At 44.4% G+C, this 15,344-nt stretch overlaps 1 protein-coding gene across 3 annotated transcripts in view; it reads right to left on the bottom strand.

The window, feature by feature from the left end:
• The window catches only part of ARVCF (ARVCF delta catenin family member), a 1,196,801-nt gene that overhangs the window by 2,149 nt on the left and 1,179,308 nt on the right, over positions 1–15,344 (bottom strand). For 2 of the 3 annotated variants that reach the window (XM_077293391.1, XM_077293392.1), the window contains 4 exons: positions 12,776–12,829; positions 2,949–3,040; positions 2,467–2,490; positions 731–845 (listed from right to left, as the gene is read on the bottom strand). In XM_077293391.1, the coding sequence (XP_077149506.1) occupies positions 744–845; positions 2,467–2,490; positions 2,949–3,040; positions 12,776–12,829 (272 nt within the window). In that variant the 3' untranslated portion in view covers positions 731–743. The remainder of the gene's footprint in view (positions 1–730; positions 846–2,466; positions 2,491–2,948; positions 3,041–12,775; positions 12,830–15,344) is intronic. The other variant, XM_077293393.1, reaches the window with a different exon arrangement.

The raw sequence follows: 15,344 nt of genomic DNA, 5'->3' as shown, positions 1-15,344 counted from the left end.
TGGAAAGAACGGCCTCCATAATGTGTACAGAAATATAACCTTGGGTAAACTTCCATGTAGGGGGTATGGATGAAAAGAACGGCCTCCATAATGTGTACAGAAATATAACCTTGGGTAAACTTCCATGTAAGGGGTATTCAAGCCTAAACATTTATCACTATCCACTAGATTGAAAGATGAAGATAACCTCTCATAGGATATTTCAATCTTCCCTTTAAATGATCGTTATTATCAAGATCCCTACATAAGTAACCATGAAAGCTTATCAAAGAAAATAGTTTATTTTTGTTTTGACTGTACTTATGCAGCTTTTATCGAGATTGAAGACTTACGTGATTCTATCAGAAATGTGAAAAATAAAAAATTGGATTTCTTTCTCTTTCGAAGAAGCAGCACCACTCTTATCCCAGGGCAGTGTTTGGTAGTGCACCTCAACTCCATTTAATTGAAAATTTAATGACATTTAGAAATAGAAGTTGAGATTGGCATTTGTAGTACATGCTGATCACACTTTTTACGGTGAGGAAAGACAGTAAACTAAGCAGGTTAGATAAAAAGGGAAACCGGACAGAAAGGACAGCGCACATTTCAAAGCTTTCGGAAACCAACAGACCATGCATCGGTGAGAAATAAAATCATCTTTGGTTTTAGTGAATTTGTAAAGAAATGATGCCTTGAGTGGTGAAAAGTTACAAAACCAAGTTCCCACAAAGACATTAGACAGACCTACCATGCATGCAAAATTAGACCCAGGAGTCAACAGGCTGCGGTTTAGTGTCGCGTGCATCCACCAGATTGACAGTAGGCCTGTTACTCCGGGTAATGTGTTTCTTATTTGAGTCATTCTGCAGCAGCAGTAAAGGAAAGAAGAGAGCAAAACAGATATTAATGCAAGGAGAGGTGCAATGCCAACCAAGGCTTGTAAGGAAAGGAGTTAATTATGTGACAGGTTGAAAGGAGTGACAAATCAATAGCAAAAGAGCAATGCAATATTCCTATGTAAAATTTGAGCAGCATTTTAAAATATGTAACGTATCACAGCAAGATATACCATACAAAAAAACAACATCTATATGTGACATTTACAAGACAGCACTTTGAACCTTCTTCACAAAGGCAGGTAACTACAATAGACTGTGCAGACTAGGCTTTGGGCCAAAGTAAAACTGCATCTAAAACCCTTTGAAACCCTTGTCATACACACTTCTTTCACCTGGATGTGGTGACCTGACACCAATTAACCAGTGTATGGATATTTGTTGCATGCTGCTATAAATCGTTTGTATTCGTTCAATATTGCCAAATAATTTTAGATCAGTTAATATTCTTACACATTTTATATGTCACAAATGCATTTTACCAACAACCAGGAGCCTATATGATGCCACTTTCCAAAATTAAGAGATTCACGTTAGGGGGGCTGCGCTGCGAGAAAGGAGGAGCCTTAGAGATTCAATGCATTTCGGCGCCTTTCCATAAGGTAAAAAAAACAAACAAATGAGATTTAATTGTTTTTTGAGCCTGAGAAAGGTGTTTGTCCGGCACCAAAAGGCGTTTGTACTAATAAATACCATCTCTGAAGCTCCAAGGCTCCTCATTTCTCTCAGCACAGCCCACCTAAGTTGATTCTCTCCATTCTGGTAAATATACATCTGAAAGCTATCTTCTCCAGCCATGGGGTAGAAGAGGATTTTCACACTTAACAAGTGTTGTCCCATCACACATAGCCACCAAGTGTTGTACTGCCTATTGTGTACGCTTTTGCCCCTCTACAGTTCTTCCCTTCTATATCCTGCCACTAGCTAACCCACACCAGTACCCATATACAAGTTTAAGAGAAGGCATCATCAGAAAACAACCTTTAGTTTAAAGAAGGCTTTTGTGTTACTTCCGGTCTATGCAGGAAGAGTTTACATCAGGCTCCATATGAGCAGTGAAAGGAATACTGCTTATATCAGTGAACAGGGTCTGTTCAACATTTTGATATAACTACATGTGTTTCCTGAAATAAGAAGTCAGAGTCTTAAAAGGCCTAGTTGCCAGAGCAATTGCAATTTGTTTAATATAAATCGTCAAACTATGGAAACATAAAATTGCCAAAAAATATGCAACACAAAAACCTGATTTAAACAATAGGTCATTTTTTATTATAGCTTTTCTTTAAATTTGATGCAATTTGTTGCAAGCAAAAAACAGAATTGGCTTGTTCCTAATTTCTATGGCTATTTTACCGCATTTCAGTCTATAGTATGCAAGTGGACAAAGCATAATGTGTACAGACAACATATGAACACTGGAAATAATACTGAGCTCTGACCACTAGATGAAATATGAATGGAATATGAAAGTGGAGGTTGAACATTCATTAAGTACACTGCTATACTTAGCCAACTATTCTCATTTTCTTTATATGTTCGGCACGTTCATACTAAGGCAGTGACACCTAGTGGATGTCATTAAACTTACATGGTTATCCTTTTTAAATGAGGGCTATATCATGAAAAAAAAGAAGAAAAGTACAACTTAAAAATGAAAAAAAAAAAACCCTAGGAAATCAATGCAAGTTTGTAAAAAGGATTAGGTCAAGCCTTTACATTTTTGTCGGAAACAGTATTTCATGTTTAGGCTGGCCTCACACATCAGTCATTCACGGTACAATCTACTGACTTGCAGTAGATCTACTGATGCAAATTCAGCCTCATATCACACTACCTGTAAATGAAGGACTGAGAATGATGGATGTGTGAATCCAGCCTTGTTCTGGTGGGCTGTCTCTACTTCGTTTCTCAGAATAACACAATTCAAAGAAGGCAAATATGCTGAGGTCAATTAATTACACATCCTACAGCGGTAAGTGTGATATGCAATACACCAGCAAGTGACTGTGCCGCTGCTCCGCAGGTTAGACCTCCACCCCATGCAATTCAATGGGATAGCTGATAAGTTACCTTTAAGGGCTCCTTCTCTGACAGATCTCCCATGTTTTCATTTGATCTGTATTTGCGCTCTTTGTCTCTGTGATCAATAGTGGAATATCCATCTAAGGGGGAAAAAAAAAAAAAAAGCAAAAAACAAAATTTGATATGACTTTTTCTAGGCCAGCTTTATGTTTTCTATTCTCATTACACCAGGTTTGTGGTGGGAGTCAAACTACACCTAACCCTTGTCTAGGCAGGTATTAAGGCGTTGAAAGAAAAACCTCATAAATCAGTATAAGGCTTTTTTCAAATACACATCATGGTTTATTATCATAACAGAAGCAAGGATCTGTCATACAAAACTGTAGACTTGTGCCACTTTTGACAATAGAGGGGCGTGTGTAAATAATAACGGTCAATGAACATCAGTATAACAGACATTATATAAATGGGTATTATGTAACATACCATTCCAAAGAGCAAAATGTTACAATCCCCACAATAAATGGGCATTTTACAAAAACGTATCTTTCGACTGCACTACTGACAGAGCTGGTGCTATTTGTGATGATGATATCTGTTAAATTAGGTCATGTTTACCAGAACCATTGTTGAAAATTATTAGAAACGTTTTATATCCAGACATGCAGTGAGTGTTAAATGCTGGCACTCATGCACATAGTACAGCCGTACAACACAGAGTTAAAGGGAATCTGTCAGCAGGATTTTCACTCTCCTCGTACGCATGTAGCTGTTTCAAAGACAAGTTCAGCAAAATCTTTACATGGTCAGTCCGTTCCTCCATTATTGAGAAATCAGGATTTTAATTGATATGTAAAAGTCTATGGTAGGTGTGAAGCCTCTGACACTCCAGCTCTATTCCCCGACTTATGTCACCTCCTCCTACTTAGGCTACTTTCACTTTAGCGTCGTGCACAGCACGTCGCAATGCGACGCTGCGGCGCACCGACGCATACTGTGGAAGCGCCACACAACGGGGCCAGCGGATGCTGTTTTTCAAGGCATCCGCTGCCCCATTGTGAGGTGCGGGGAAGAGGGGGTGGAGTTCCGGCCGCGCATGCGCGGTCGGAAATGCTGGACACGACGCAACAAAAAACGTTACATGCAACGTTTTTTGGTAACGACGGTCCGACGCAACCGTGGCACGACTGTTGCGACATGTGGCAATGCGTCGCACTGCGTCGCTAATGCTAGTCTATGGAGAAAAACGCATCCTGCAAGCACTTTTGCAGGATGCGTTTTTTCTACAAAACGACGCATAGCGACGTGCAGTGCACGACGCTAGTGTGAAAGTAGCCTTAGCTGACAGCTCCTATGCCTGAAGCCAAACCTCATAGCTGAGGTCAGTCAAGCAGAGGAAACGCTGGGTGGGGAGCAGAGCTTGAGTGACAGAAACTTTAGATCTACCATAGTCTTACAATCTCATTTGCATAGCAATTCTAGCTCTGATTTCTCAGCAAAGCCCCCGTCACACTAAGCGAGGTCGCTAGCGAGATCGCTGCTGAGTTTTGTGACGCAACAGTGACCTCAGTAGCGATCTCGCTATGTTTGACACGTAGCAGCGACCAGGCCCCTGCTGTGAGATCGCTGGTCGTGTCGGAATGGCCTGGACCTTTTTTTGATCGTTGAGGTCCCGCTGGGTAGCACACATCGCTGTGTTTGACACCTTACCAACGACCTCGTTGACTACAACGTCACACAGGACGTCCCTCATCGAGGTCTGAATCGTCATAATAGCTGCCATGTGACAGGGTCACAACGACCAACGACATCATTGTACAGGTCGCTACAGGCCGCCGCATCGCTGCTGCGTCGTTGGGAAGATCTCACTGTTTGACATCTCACCAGCGACCTCATAGCGACGCAGCAACGATCCCTGACAGGTCGTATCGTTGTCGGGATCGCTTTAGCGTCGCTAAGTGTGACGGGGCTGTGATGCCCGGGAGACCGAGGTACCCAGCACCAGATCAATGAGGTCCGTCTCTTGAGGGGGATGTCACTAGTGGCTTGACCCGGTGCTGTGGCCTCAGGCGATGCACAGTGCAAGGGATATCATGAAGGAACAGACACTTACTTGATCAGCAGCAGGTCCTCTCAGCTGTGATGACCCCGATCCTGGATCGATGGCTATTGTCCAAATGAAAGACTGAGGCGCTGAAACGTTTAACCAGTTTACTTCAACACAAAGGGAATTGCAATCAATACTGTCACCGGAGTCTGTATAAGAATTCTGAATTACTCTGACCCTGTCAGGATTTCCACCTCTTATTATGCGCAGTTTCTATATGGCCCTGCTGCTGCTTGTGAACTGGCTGCCGACCCAATCTGTCTCTTCTGTGCTCTGGTTTGACGGACAACCCGAGTCCTTTTTGTCGGCTTACCCCCTCTGGGAGTACCGCTGAACTCTGTGTCTGTTGCTGCGTCTTACCCTGGTGAAGCGGATATCACCTCACTTCCTTCCGGTTGCTGTATTATATATAATGAATATAGCCACGGATCCGGTATCAGTCTCTGCGCCTATTCTGGGTAGAGGTTATTGCTACCCGGTTCTCACAATGTCCTTTTTCTCTATTCCTCTTTTCCTACTATGGGTATTATGGGCCTATAATCCGTCATAGGGCTGTTAGGAGTTCAGTTATACGACCTCTCACTTTCAGCTCCTCAACCCAACTGCCCTTCCTTTGTCAGACCAGAAGAGATCAAGGGGAGTCTCTGGAGCTCCCCCTTCTGGCCGGAGATGGTAGTGCAGTCTTGCTATTTTAATATTTGTATTTGGTGTCAATAGCTATTTTTGTGGCAAATACCCCTAGGGGCGCCACATTCCCCCTTAGTTAAGAACAGTACTCCGGGACTGTGGGACGATAACATTTTGAAATAACAATTGATATGTACAGAGTCTTAAAAATGAAAAGTTACAAAAACCACTCAAAGAAACAAAAAAAATGGAATTCTGTAAAAAGTCACTTCAAATAGCGTCCATTTATACAGTTTTATCTTTGAAGGTACTAGGAAGCAAAGTTCACAAAGCAGTCTTTCTGGAGCTTTGATTTAGTGTTTCCGGGCTGATAAAAGTTCAAGAATATGCAAGAAGTTCATACAGGTAAGTCTCTGTAGGTACTGGGCTTAAACGTTACAGAGCGATAACAATGACTATAGTCTTATAGTTGGTAATCCGCATACCTGGCCGGTAATTGACCCTGGGTACTACGCTGGGATCTACGTAATAGCGGTGTCTCTTTATGTGGTGTACTACTGTCTACTGCGGATATAGTATCTGCCCTCTCTGCTATAGATAATTCCACCACTATGGGGTTGGCAAGTCCACCGTGAATGGGATCACTCTGATCAGGAATCTGTTCTTCCTGACCTGGAACCTCTTGTAGTACGGGGTTCAGCCTCTTCCTGTCTTGGGACTTCTAATATTGGGTTCGGCGTTGGATAAAAGGCCACCATGGGAACCACTACTGCACCATGGTATGTTAGTAGGGTTTTGGGAAAGTCTCCTATACAGGTGTGATACATTTCCTCCTCTTTTTCCTTTACTGGTTGAACCTGTATAGGTTGAATCACTTCTGATTCTGGCTGGACAACTTCTGGCTCTTTCAACGTTTCCGGACATAATTTAACATTGTCTCTTGACACTAGTACAGATGTTAAACCTCCGTTTTTGCTAATGAGACACATTTTAGGATTATCCATTCTTGTTGGTAAAACTGTGTAGGGTACGGCTTCCCATTGATTATCCAGTTTATTGGTTCGACGATTCCTCTTGAGTACTTGTTCACCCGGTCTTAATGGAGTTGCTAGAGCATTCTGGTTGAAAGTTCGCTCTTGTCTTTCTCTGGTTTGCTGGAGGCTTCTTTCCACACTCTCTTGCACTTGGTGATACTGCTTTTGCCGTACGACATCCCAATTGGAGTCTTGAACTTCTGCGTCTGGTTTCAGAATTCCCATTTCTAGATCGATTGGCAATTGGCCGGGTCTTGCACGCATAAGATAAGCTGGGGTGCAGTTGGTAGAGCTCACCGGGACATGATTATACAGATCCACCAAGTCAGGCAATTTCTCTGGCCATTGATTCCTTTCCGTTTCAGGTAAAGTCTTTAGTAGGTCTATCACAATATGGTTCATCTTCTCACATAAGCCGTTTGTTTGCGGATGATAGGCCGTCGTCCGGATCTTTTTGCAACCATACATATTACAGAATTCTCTGAAGATCTCTGATTCAAAGGCTGTACCCTGGTCAGTGAGAACCTGTTCCGGATATCCATGGGGTCTACAAAAGTACGTTTGGAACGCTTTGGCTGCTGTTTTTGCAGTTAGATCTTTTACAGGTACTACTACCAAGAAGCGTGAATAATGGTCCACGATGGTCAAGGCATAGACGTAACCGGACCGGCTCGGTGTCAACTTCACGTGGTCCATGGCTACCAGTTCAAGTGGTTGTTTGGTGATTATGGGCTGCAGTGGTGCTCTTTGGCTCTTTTGATCGTTCCTTCTGAGGTTGCACGGGCCACAGTTTCTACACCACTGTTCGATTGATTTTCTCACCCCGACCCAATAAAATCTCTCTCTCAGAAGTACTTCTAGCTTTTTCCAACCAAAGTGACCAGCACCATTGTGGTAAGCCTCGAGGACCATCTTCACATCTTGTTTAGGCACGATAATCTGCCAAACCAATTCATGTGTTTTCGGATTGGTGTATCTTCTACAGAGTTTCCCTTGATACAGGAACATTTTGCCTCTCTCTTTCCAGAGTTGATGCGTCTCTTCTGGGGCATCCTCATCGGGATATGCACTTTGCTCAGTCAATAATTCCTTCACTAGCTTCACAGCCGGATTGCTATCTTGGGTGTCAGCCCATCTATGGTGTGCTAACGGATTAAAATTCACTTCTTGTTGTTTCTGATAGGTATTTGACTGACGATGTTTTGCCTTGGGCTGATGAAAGGCTGGTAGTTCAATTTCTTCAAGCTCCCCCGTTTCTTCTTCTACATCTCTCAAGTGTGGCATCCGGGATAGGGCATCGGCATTTCCATTCTTGCGACCTGCTCGATACTTGATCACGAAGTTGTAATTAGATAACCGGGCTATCCATCGCTGTTCTAACGCACCTAATTTAGCCGTGTCTAGGTGGGTCAATGGATTGTTGTCAGTATAGACAATAAATTCTGCACCAGTCAAATAGTGTTTGAAACGTTCAGTCACAGCCCAAACTACTGCCAGTAGCTCCAATTTCAAGGAACTATAATTTTCTGAATTTCTTTCAGTAGGCCGGAGTTTTCTACTTGCAAAGGCGATGACTTTCTCCCGACCTTCTTGCTTTTGTGACAGCACCGCTCCCAATCCCACATTGCTGGCATCGGTGTAGAGGATGAAAGGTTGATGGTAATCCGGGTACGCCAGAACTTCTTCTCCGGTTAGTGCTTTCTTTAGTTGTTCAAAGGAGTCTTCTCTTTCGTTGTTCCACTGAAAAGGAGGGTTTCGGTTTGAAGGTTTCTTCATCTGCCCTATCAAAGCATCTTGCAAGGGCGCTGCCAATTTGGTAAATCCTTTTATAAATCTACGATAGTAACCCACTAATCCCAAGAATTGCCTCACTTCTTTTGCGTTGGTAGGTCTTGGCCAATCCCTTATGGCAGTTATTTTCTCGGGATCCGGTGCTACTCCCTCCGAACTCACGATGTGCCCTAAGTATTGTACCTTTGGCTTGAGAAGGTGACATTTGGATGGTTTGATTTTCATACCATACTTGGATAAGGCTTCGAACACCTCTGCCAGGTCTGTTAAGTGCTGTTCGTAAGTCTTTGAGTAGACGATCACATCATCTAGGTACAGGAGGACGGTCTCGAAGTTCTTGTGTCCGAGGCAACATTCCATCAGTCGCTGGAAAGTACCGGATGCGTTGCAGAGTCCGAACGGCATGCGATTAAATTCGCTTAGACCCATTGGTGTGGTGAATGCCGTTTTTTCTTTATCTCTCTCAGCCACAGGGACTTGCCAATACCCACTTGTTAAGTCTAAGGTGGAAAAATAATTAGCAGATTTCAAAGCAGTCAAGGACTCTATCCTAGGCAAGGGATAGGCGTCTTTATGGGTGATATTATTAATCCGCCGGTAGTCTACGCACATTCTCATGGTTCCGTCCTTTTTTTTGACAATCACCAGAGGGGCCGCCCAAGGGCTACAACTATCCCTTATTACCCCGGCCTGTTTCATCTCTCTCAGCATGTCCTTCGCGCATTGATAGTGAGCGGGCGGTATGGGTCTATATCTTTCTTTTATCGGGGGATGGTCACCGGTGGGGATTGTATGTTTCACCCCTTCTATCCGTCCGAAGTCCAATGGGTGTTTACTGAAGACCTGTTCATATTCCGTCACTAATCTATACACCCCTTGTCTTTGATGGATAGGTGTTGAATCTACACCCACGTCTAGCTGTTTGCACCAATCCTCCGATTCTCCATCTGAGCCGTTATTTTCCACCTGACAGGTCGATTCTAAGGGCTCAACGGTTGTGATGGCATTGTTGTCAACAGTATATAACTTTGCCACTGTAGCGTACCTTGGCAAAGTGACCTCTTCCTCTCCACAGTTCAGAAGTCGTACCGGCACCCATCCCCGGTGTACCTCGACCACCCCTCGTGCCGTGAGTATAGTGGGCCTGCTGTCGGTGTACGCTGGTTCTATTAAGGCTTGATAGTCTCGTCCTTTAGTACCAATGGCCGCTCTACACAATACCAGCATTTCTGTTTTTGGTGGGATTACAATAGACGTTGGATCACTCACCCTCACACTGCCGATTTCTCCACCTGCAACTTCTATCTGTTGCCTTAACATTAATACTTTTATGTTGGCAGGATCGGGCAGGATCCTGCTGGCAGGATCGGGCAGTTTCAGCAATTTGTTGTAAGACAGAAATAACGTCGGAAAAGCAGTTCTCTAACACATTCATTCCTATCAATACAGTTGGTTCACAGTTCTGTCGGTCAACATCAACGACAATTATGCCCTGTTTCTTCAATTCTGCTTTACCAATCTTTATGGTCATCTCCCTGAATCCTAGTTTCGGTACCAACTTACCATTACTGGCCCATATATCTAGTTCAACATCAGAGGGTCCTTTATCAATATCTACCTCAGCCCAGTACCTCTTATAAAGGATATATGGTATAGATGAAATCTGGGAACCTGTACCCAGCAAAGCGTTGAGGGGAATTCCGTCCAGCACAATAGGGATGATGGGTCGTCCTCCAATGTACCTGTCGTGCCAGGGTGTTGGGCCTTGAAAATTCATTCCTGCGAAGCGGCCCGCATTCCCAGGGGATTCCCGATTAAATCACAATTTTGTGCAAAGTGGCCTGGCTGCTGGCAACGGCCGGTTGGTAGCGGTCACGGGGTCGTCCTCTCCATGTCGGGTATCTCCGGGACCTCATCCATGGAACATCCTCTCTACGGTTTGCCAACTCCATCTTGGGTTCTCTCATCTCCTGCATGGTTTTAGCCATTGAAGCAACAACATCAGTTAAAGAGTCAAGCTTTTGCTGAAGAGCCTCATTAGTAATGGGCTTCAGGGACTTGGCACTGGCACTGGACGTAGCTGATGTCACTGGCATTCCCCGTTGCTGAAGTGCATCTGCCATGGGTTGTGTGAGATCCTGATCCCGAGGTGCCTCTGCCAGCTGGAGACGTATAGCACTCTCCTTTAATTGGGCAAACGTCAATTCAGGGTTCTTAAAAACAAGCATGCTCACATGCCCCCGGTGAGAAGGGGTGTAGAGTCCCTCAATAAATTGATCTTTTAGCAGTTTATCGGCTCCTGTGTTAAAAATGGGTTCAGCCAGTATAAGTGATTTAAGGGCTTCCAGCAGGTTTAAGGCAAAATCTCTCACGCCCTCATTAGCTTTTTGTTTGCAATTAAAGAATCGTACTTTAGCTTTGCTGCTGGCAGTGGTTTCAAATGTAGCTTTTAATCCAGCAAATATGCGTTCAACAGTACCTTTTAGATCAGTTGCCCATGCCGTGACTTCTCGCTTAGCATGGCCACTTAACTGCATCATCAGGAGACTAACACGCTGAGCTTCACCCACGGGGAACATATCAAAATGAGCCAGCATCTTTTCCCTGAAACCGTCAAGGGTATTAGGTTCACCTTCATACATTGGAAGCCACGGGCCACCCGGGGTATATAGCATCAACACCGGCATGATGGGCGCCACTCCTTGCACTGCTGCGCTGCCAGGCTCTCTATCGACACTCTGTCTTTCAGCTGCATTAGCGTCGCCGGGTGCTGCGGCGTCTTCGTGCTGCAACATACTGTACCCCCTTAGTTAATCCAGACCCCTCCGGTCCCAGCTTCCGTCTAGATAATGTAGATTCGTTCCTCTGTGCAGCAGGATGACAATGACACGCCCCCTGCTGCCTCTAACTGCCGCACGCTCTGTGATGGTGGATTTTGAAGTTTTTCAGTTAGACTGGGGCTTGGGTAATGACGTAGCTCGATTAACAGTTTTGTGCCTAACGGTTATGAGATGATTACATCAGGGGATGGCGGCCATTTTTACCCCATTATAACCAATGGAGAAAAGTCACTTTCAATAGTTTTCAATGGGGAACGGGATTTTCTTTAACAAAGTCAATCTCCAAGATTTTTCATCCAAATTTTCACAGTTTCAGACTCCAATTACGGCACACAATACCCGGTGTACGGGCTGGCCCAATCCTGTTCGTGACGCCAGTTGTGACGCCCGGGAGACCGAGGTACCCAGCACCAGATCAATGAGGTCCGTCTCTTGAGGGGGATGTCACTAGTGGCTTGACCCGGTGCTGTGGCCTCAGGCGATGCACAGTGCAAGGGATATCATGAAGGAACAGACACTTACTTGATCAGCAGCAGGTCCTCTCAGCTGTGATGACCCCAATCCTGGATCGATGGCTATTGTCCAAATGAAAGACTGAGGCGCTGAAACGTTTAACCAGTTTACTTCAACAAAAAGGGATTTGCAACCAATACTGTCACCGGAGTCTGTTTAAGAACTCTGAATTACTTTGACCCTGTCAGGATTTCCACCTCTTATTATGCGCAGTTTCTGTATGGCCCTGCTGCTGTTTGTGAACTGGCTGCCGACCGAATCTGTCTCTTCTGTGCTCTGGTTCGACGGACAACCCGAGTCCTTTTTGTCGGCTTACCCCCTCTGGGAGTACCGCTGAACTCTGTGTCTGTTGCTGCGTCTTACCCTGGTGAAGCTGATATCACCTCACTTCCTTCCGGTTGCTGTATTATATATAATGAATATAGCCACGGATCCAGTATCCGTCTCTGCGCCTATTCTGGGTAGAGGTTATTGCTACCCGGTTCTCACAATGTCCTTTTTCTCTATTCCGCTTTTCCTACTATGGGTATTATGGGCCTATAATCCGTCATAGGGCTGTTAGGAGTTCAGTTATACGACCTCTCACTTTCAGCTCCTCAACCCAACTGCCCGTCCTTTTCTCAGACCAGAATAGATCAAGGGGAGTCTCTGGAGCTCCCCCTTCTGGCCGGAGATGGTAGTACAGTCTTGCTATTTTAATATTTGTATTTGGTGTCAATAACTATTTTTGTGGCAAATACCCCTAGGGGCGCCACAGGGCCTTAATGGAGTAACGGACTGGCCATGTAAAGGTATTGCTGGACTTCTCTTTGAAAGTGCTACATACACATGTAAATAGTTTGGGAGGTGAACTCCTTCTGACAGATTCCCTTTAATAGAAGACAATTTTGACGACTTTATAAAGAGTAAAAGCTAATGGTCATTCTCTTAAGAATCGTATCCTCTCTTCCGTTGTTTGCTTACCAGGGCCAAGCTCCCCCATGGGAATCATGTCACGACTTCCAGATTTCTTGTTTCCTGTAAAGTGTAATTAAGTTATGGTTGATAAATCTTCCAAAGTGGTTTCCACTTATAAAAAAAAAAAGGTGTAAACAAGAGATATGGCAAATCTGTTCATAGCCAAAGTGGTTCTGAAGAAACCAACATGAAAGCAAAGAGTTAAGGCAGAATTACAATATAATGTAAACCCTAAGGCAATACATGAGGAAATCAATTCTAGAAAATGCAAGGCTATATGTCTGCCAGAATGGAGACTTTGCTGCACTTGTGCATAAATTGAATTCATTAATTTTAATTCAGTGTACAGTGCATACTGTACCATTTCAAATTTACCAGGCAAGAGAACTCTTCACATCAGTATTATTACAATGATACCAAATTTACATAGTTTTGTTAAATGCTACAGGTTTAAAAAAATTCAGAACTTAGTAAAAAAAAAAAGAAAAAAAATTATTAACATTTTTCTGGGACTCTCAACTTTTTCTTTTTTTTTTTTTTTGCCAGTAGCGCTGATGGTTTATTTTTACATGGCAAGCTCTAATTTTATTGATACTACACTAAAGGGAACATTAAAATACCACATCCTAGATATCACTGAATGAAATATTTCAGTTGCAAATCTTTATTTATTATATAGTGGAATGTGTTGAGAACAATAGAACAAAAATGTAAATCAAAATGAATATCCCATGGAGGTCTGGATTTGGAATGATACTCAAAATTAAAGTGGAAAATCAAATTACAGGCTGATCCAACTTCAGTGGAAATGCCTCAAGACAAGGAAATGATGCTCAGTAGTGTGTGGACTCCACGTGCCTGTATGACCTACCTACAACGCCTGGCCATGCTCCTGATGAGGCGGCGGATTGTCTCCTGAGGGATCTCCTCCCAGATCTAGACTAAGGCTATGTGCACACGTTGCAGATTTTGCTGCGGATCCGCAGCAGTTTCCAATGAGTTTACAGCACAATGTAAACCTATGGAAAACAGAAAACGCTGTGCCCATGCTGCAAAAAAAACGCACGGAGACGCAGCGGTTTACATTCCGCAGCATGTTAATTCATTGTGCGGATTCTGCAGCGGTTTACACCTGCTCCATAATAGGAATACGCACATGTAAAACCGCAGGGGAATCCGCACAAAATCCGCAGTAAATCCGCAGGTAAAACGCAGTGCCTTTTACCTGCAGATTTCTAAAATCTGCTGCGGAAAAATCCGCAGAGGTCCATTCTACGTGTGCACATAGACTAAAGCATCTGACAACTCCTGGACAGTCTTTGGTGAAATGTGACATTGGTGGATGGTGCGAGACATGATGTCCCAGACGTGTTCAATCGGATTCAGGTCTGGGGAATGGGTGGGCCAGTCCATAGCTTCAATGCCTTCATCTTGCAGGAACTGCTGACACACGCCAGCCACATGAGGTCTGGCATTGTCCTGCATTAGGAGGAACCCAGGGCCAACCGCACCAGCATATGGTCTCACAAGGGGTCTGAGGATCTCATCTCGGTACCTAATGGCAGTCAGGCTACCTCTGGCGAGCACATTGAGGGCTCTGCGGCCCTCCAAAGAAATGCCACCCCACACCATTACTGACCCACTGCCAAACTGGTCATGCTGAAGGATGTTGCAGGCAGTAGATCGCTCTCCACGGAGTCTCCAGACTCTGGCACGTCTGTCACATCTGCTTTTATCTGTGAAGAACACAGGGCACCAGTGACGAATTTGCCAATCCTGGTGTTCTGTGGCAAATGCCAAGCGTCCTGCACAGTGTTGGGCTGTGAGCACAACCCCCATCTGGGGACGTCGGACACTCAGACCATCCTCATGGAGTCAGTTTCTAACCGTTTGTGCAGACACATGCACATTTGTGGCCTGCTGGAGGTCATTTTGCAGGGCTCTGGCAGTGCTCTTCCTGTTCCTCCTTGCACAAAGGCTGAGGTAGCAATCCTGCTGCTGGGTTGTTGCCCTCCTACAGCCCCCTCCACATCTCCTGGTGTACTGGCCTGTCTCGTAGTAGCACCTCCAGCCTCTGGACACTACGCTGACAGACACAGCAAACCTTCTTGCCACAGCTCGCATTGATGTGCCATCCTGGATGAGCTGCACTACCTGAGACACTTGTGTGGGTTGTAGAGTCCATTTCATTCTACCACGAGTGTGAAAGCACAACCAACATTCAAAAGTGACCAAAACATCAGCCAGAAAGCGTTGGTACTGAGATGTGGTCTGTGGTCCCCACCTGCAGAACCACTCCTTTATTGAGTGTGTCTTGATAATTGCCAATAATTTCCATCTGTAGTCTATTCCATTTGCACAAAAGCATGTGAAATTGATTGTCAAACAGTGTTGCTTCCCAAGTGCACAGTTTGATTTCACAGAAGTTTGATTTACTTGGAGTTATATTCTGTTGTTTAAGTGTTCCCTTTATTTTTTGAGCAGTGTATTTTAGGGCAAATACAACATTTTACATACTTTCTACCGCATTGTTTGAGGGAGTGAGGTGCATGGGTCAAAAATCAGCAACTCTGGA

The sequence above is a fragment of the Ranitomeya variabilis genome, chromosome 1 (genome assembly GCF_051348905.1).
Source record: "Ranitomeya variabilis isolate aRanVar5 chromosome 1, aRanVar5.hap1, whole genome shotgun sequence".
NCBI classification, from domain to species: domain Eukaryota; kingdom Metazoa; phylum Chordata; class Amphibia; order Anura; family Dendrobatidae; genus Ranitomeya; species Ranitomeya variabilis.
Note: the sequence above shows the minus strand (reverse complement) of the source record. Positions and strands in the feature narration are given on the sequence as shown.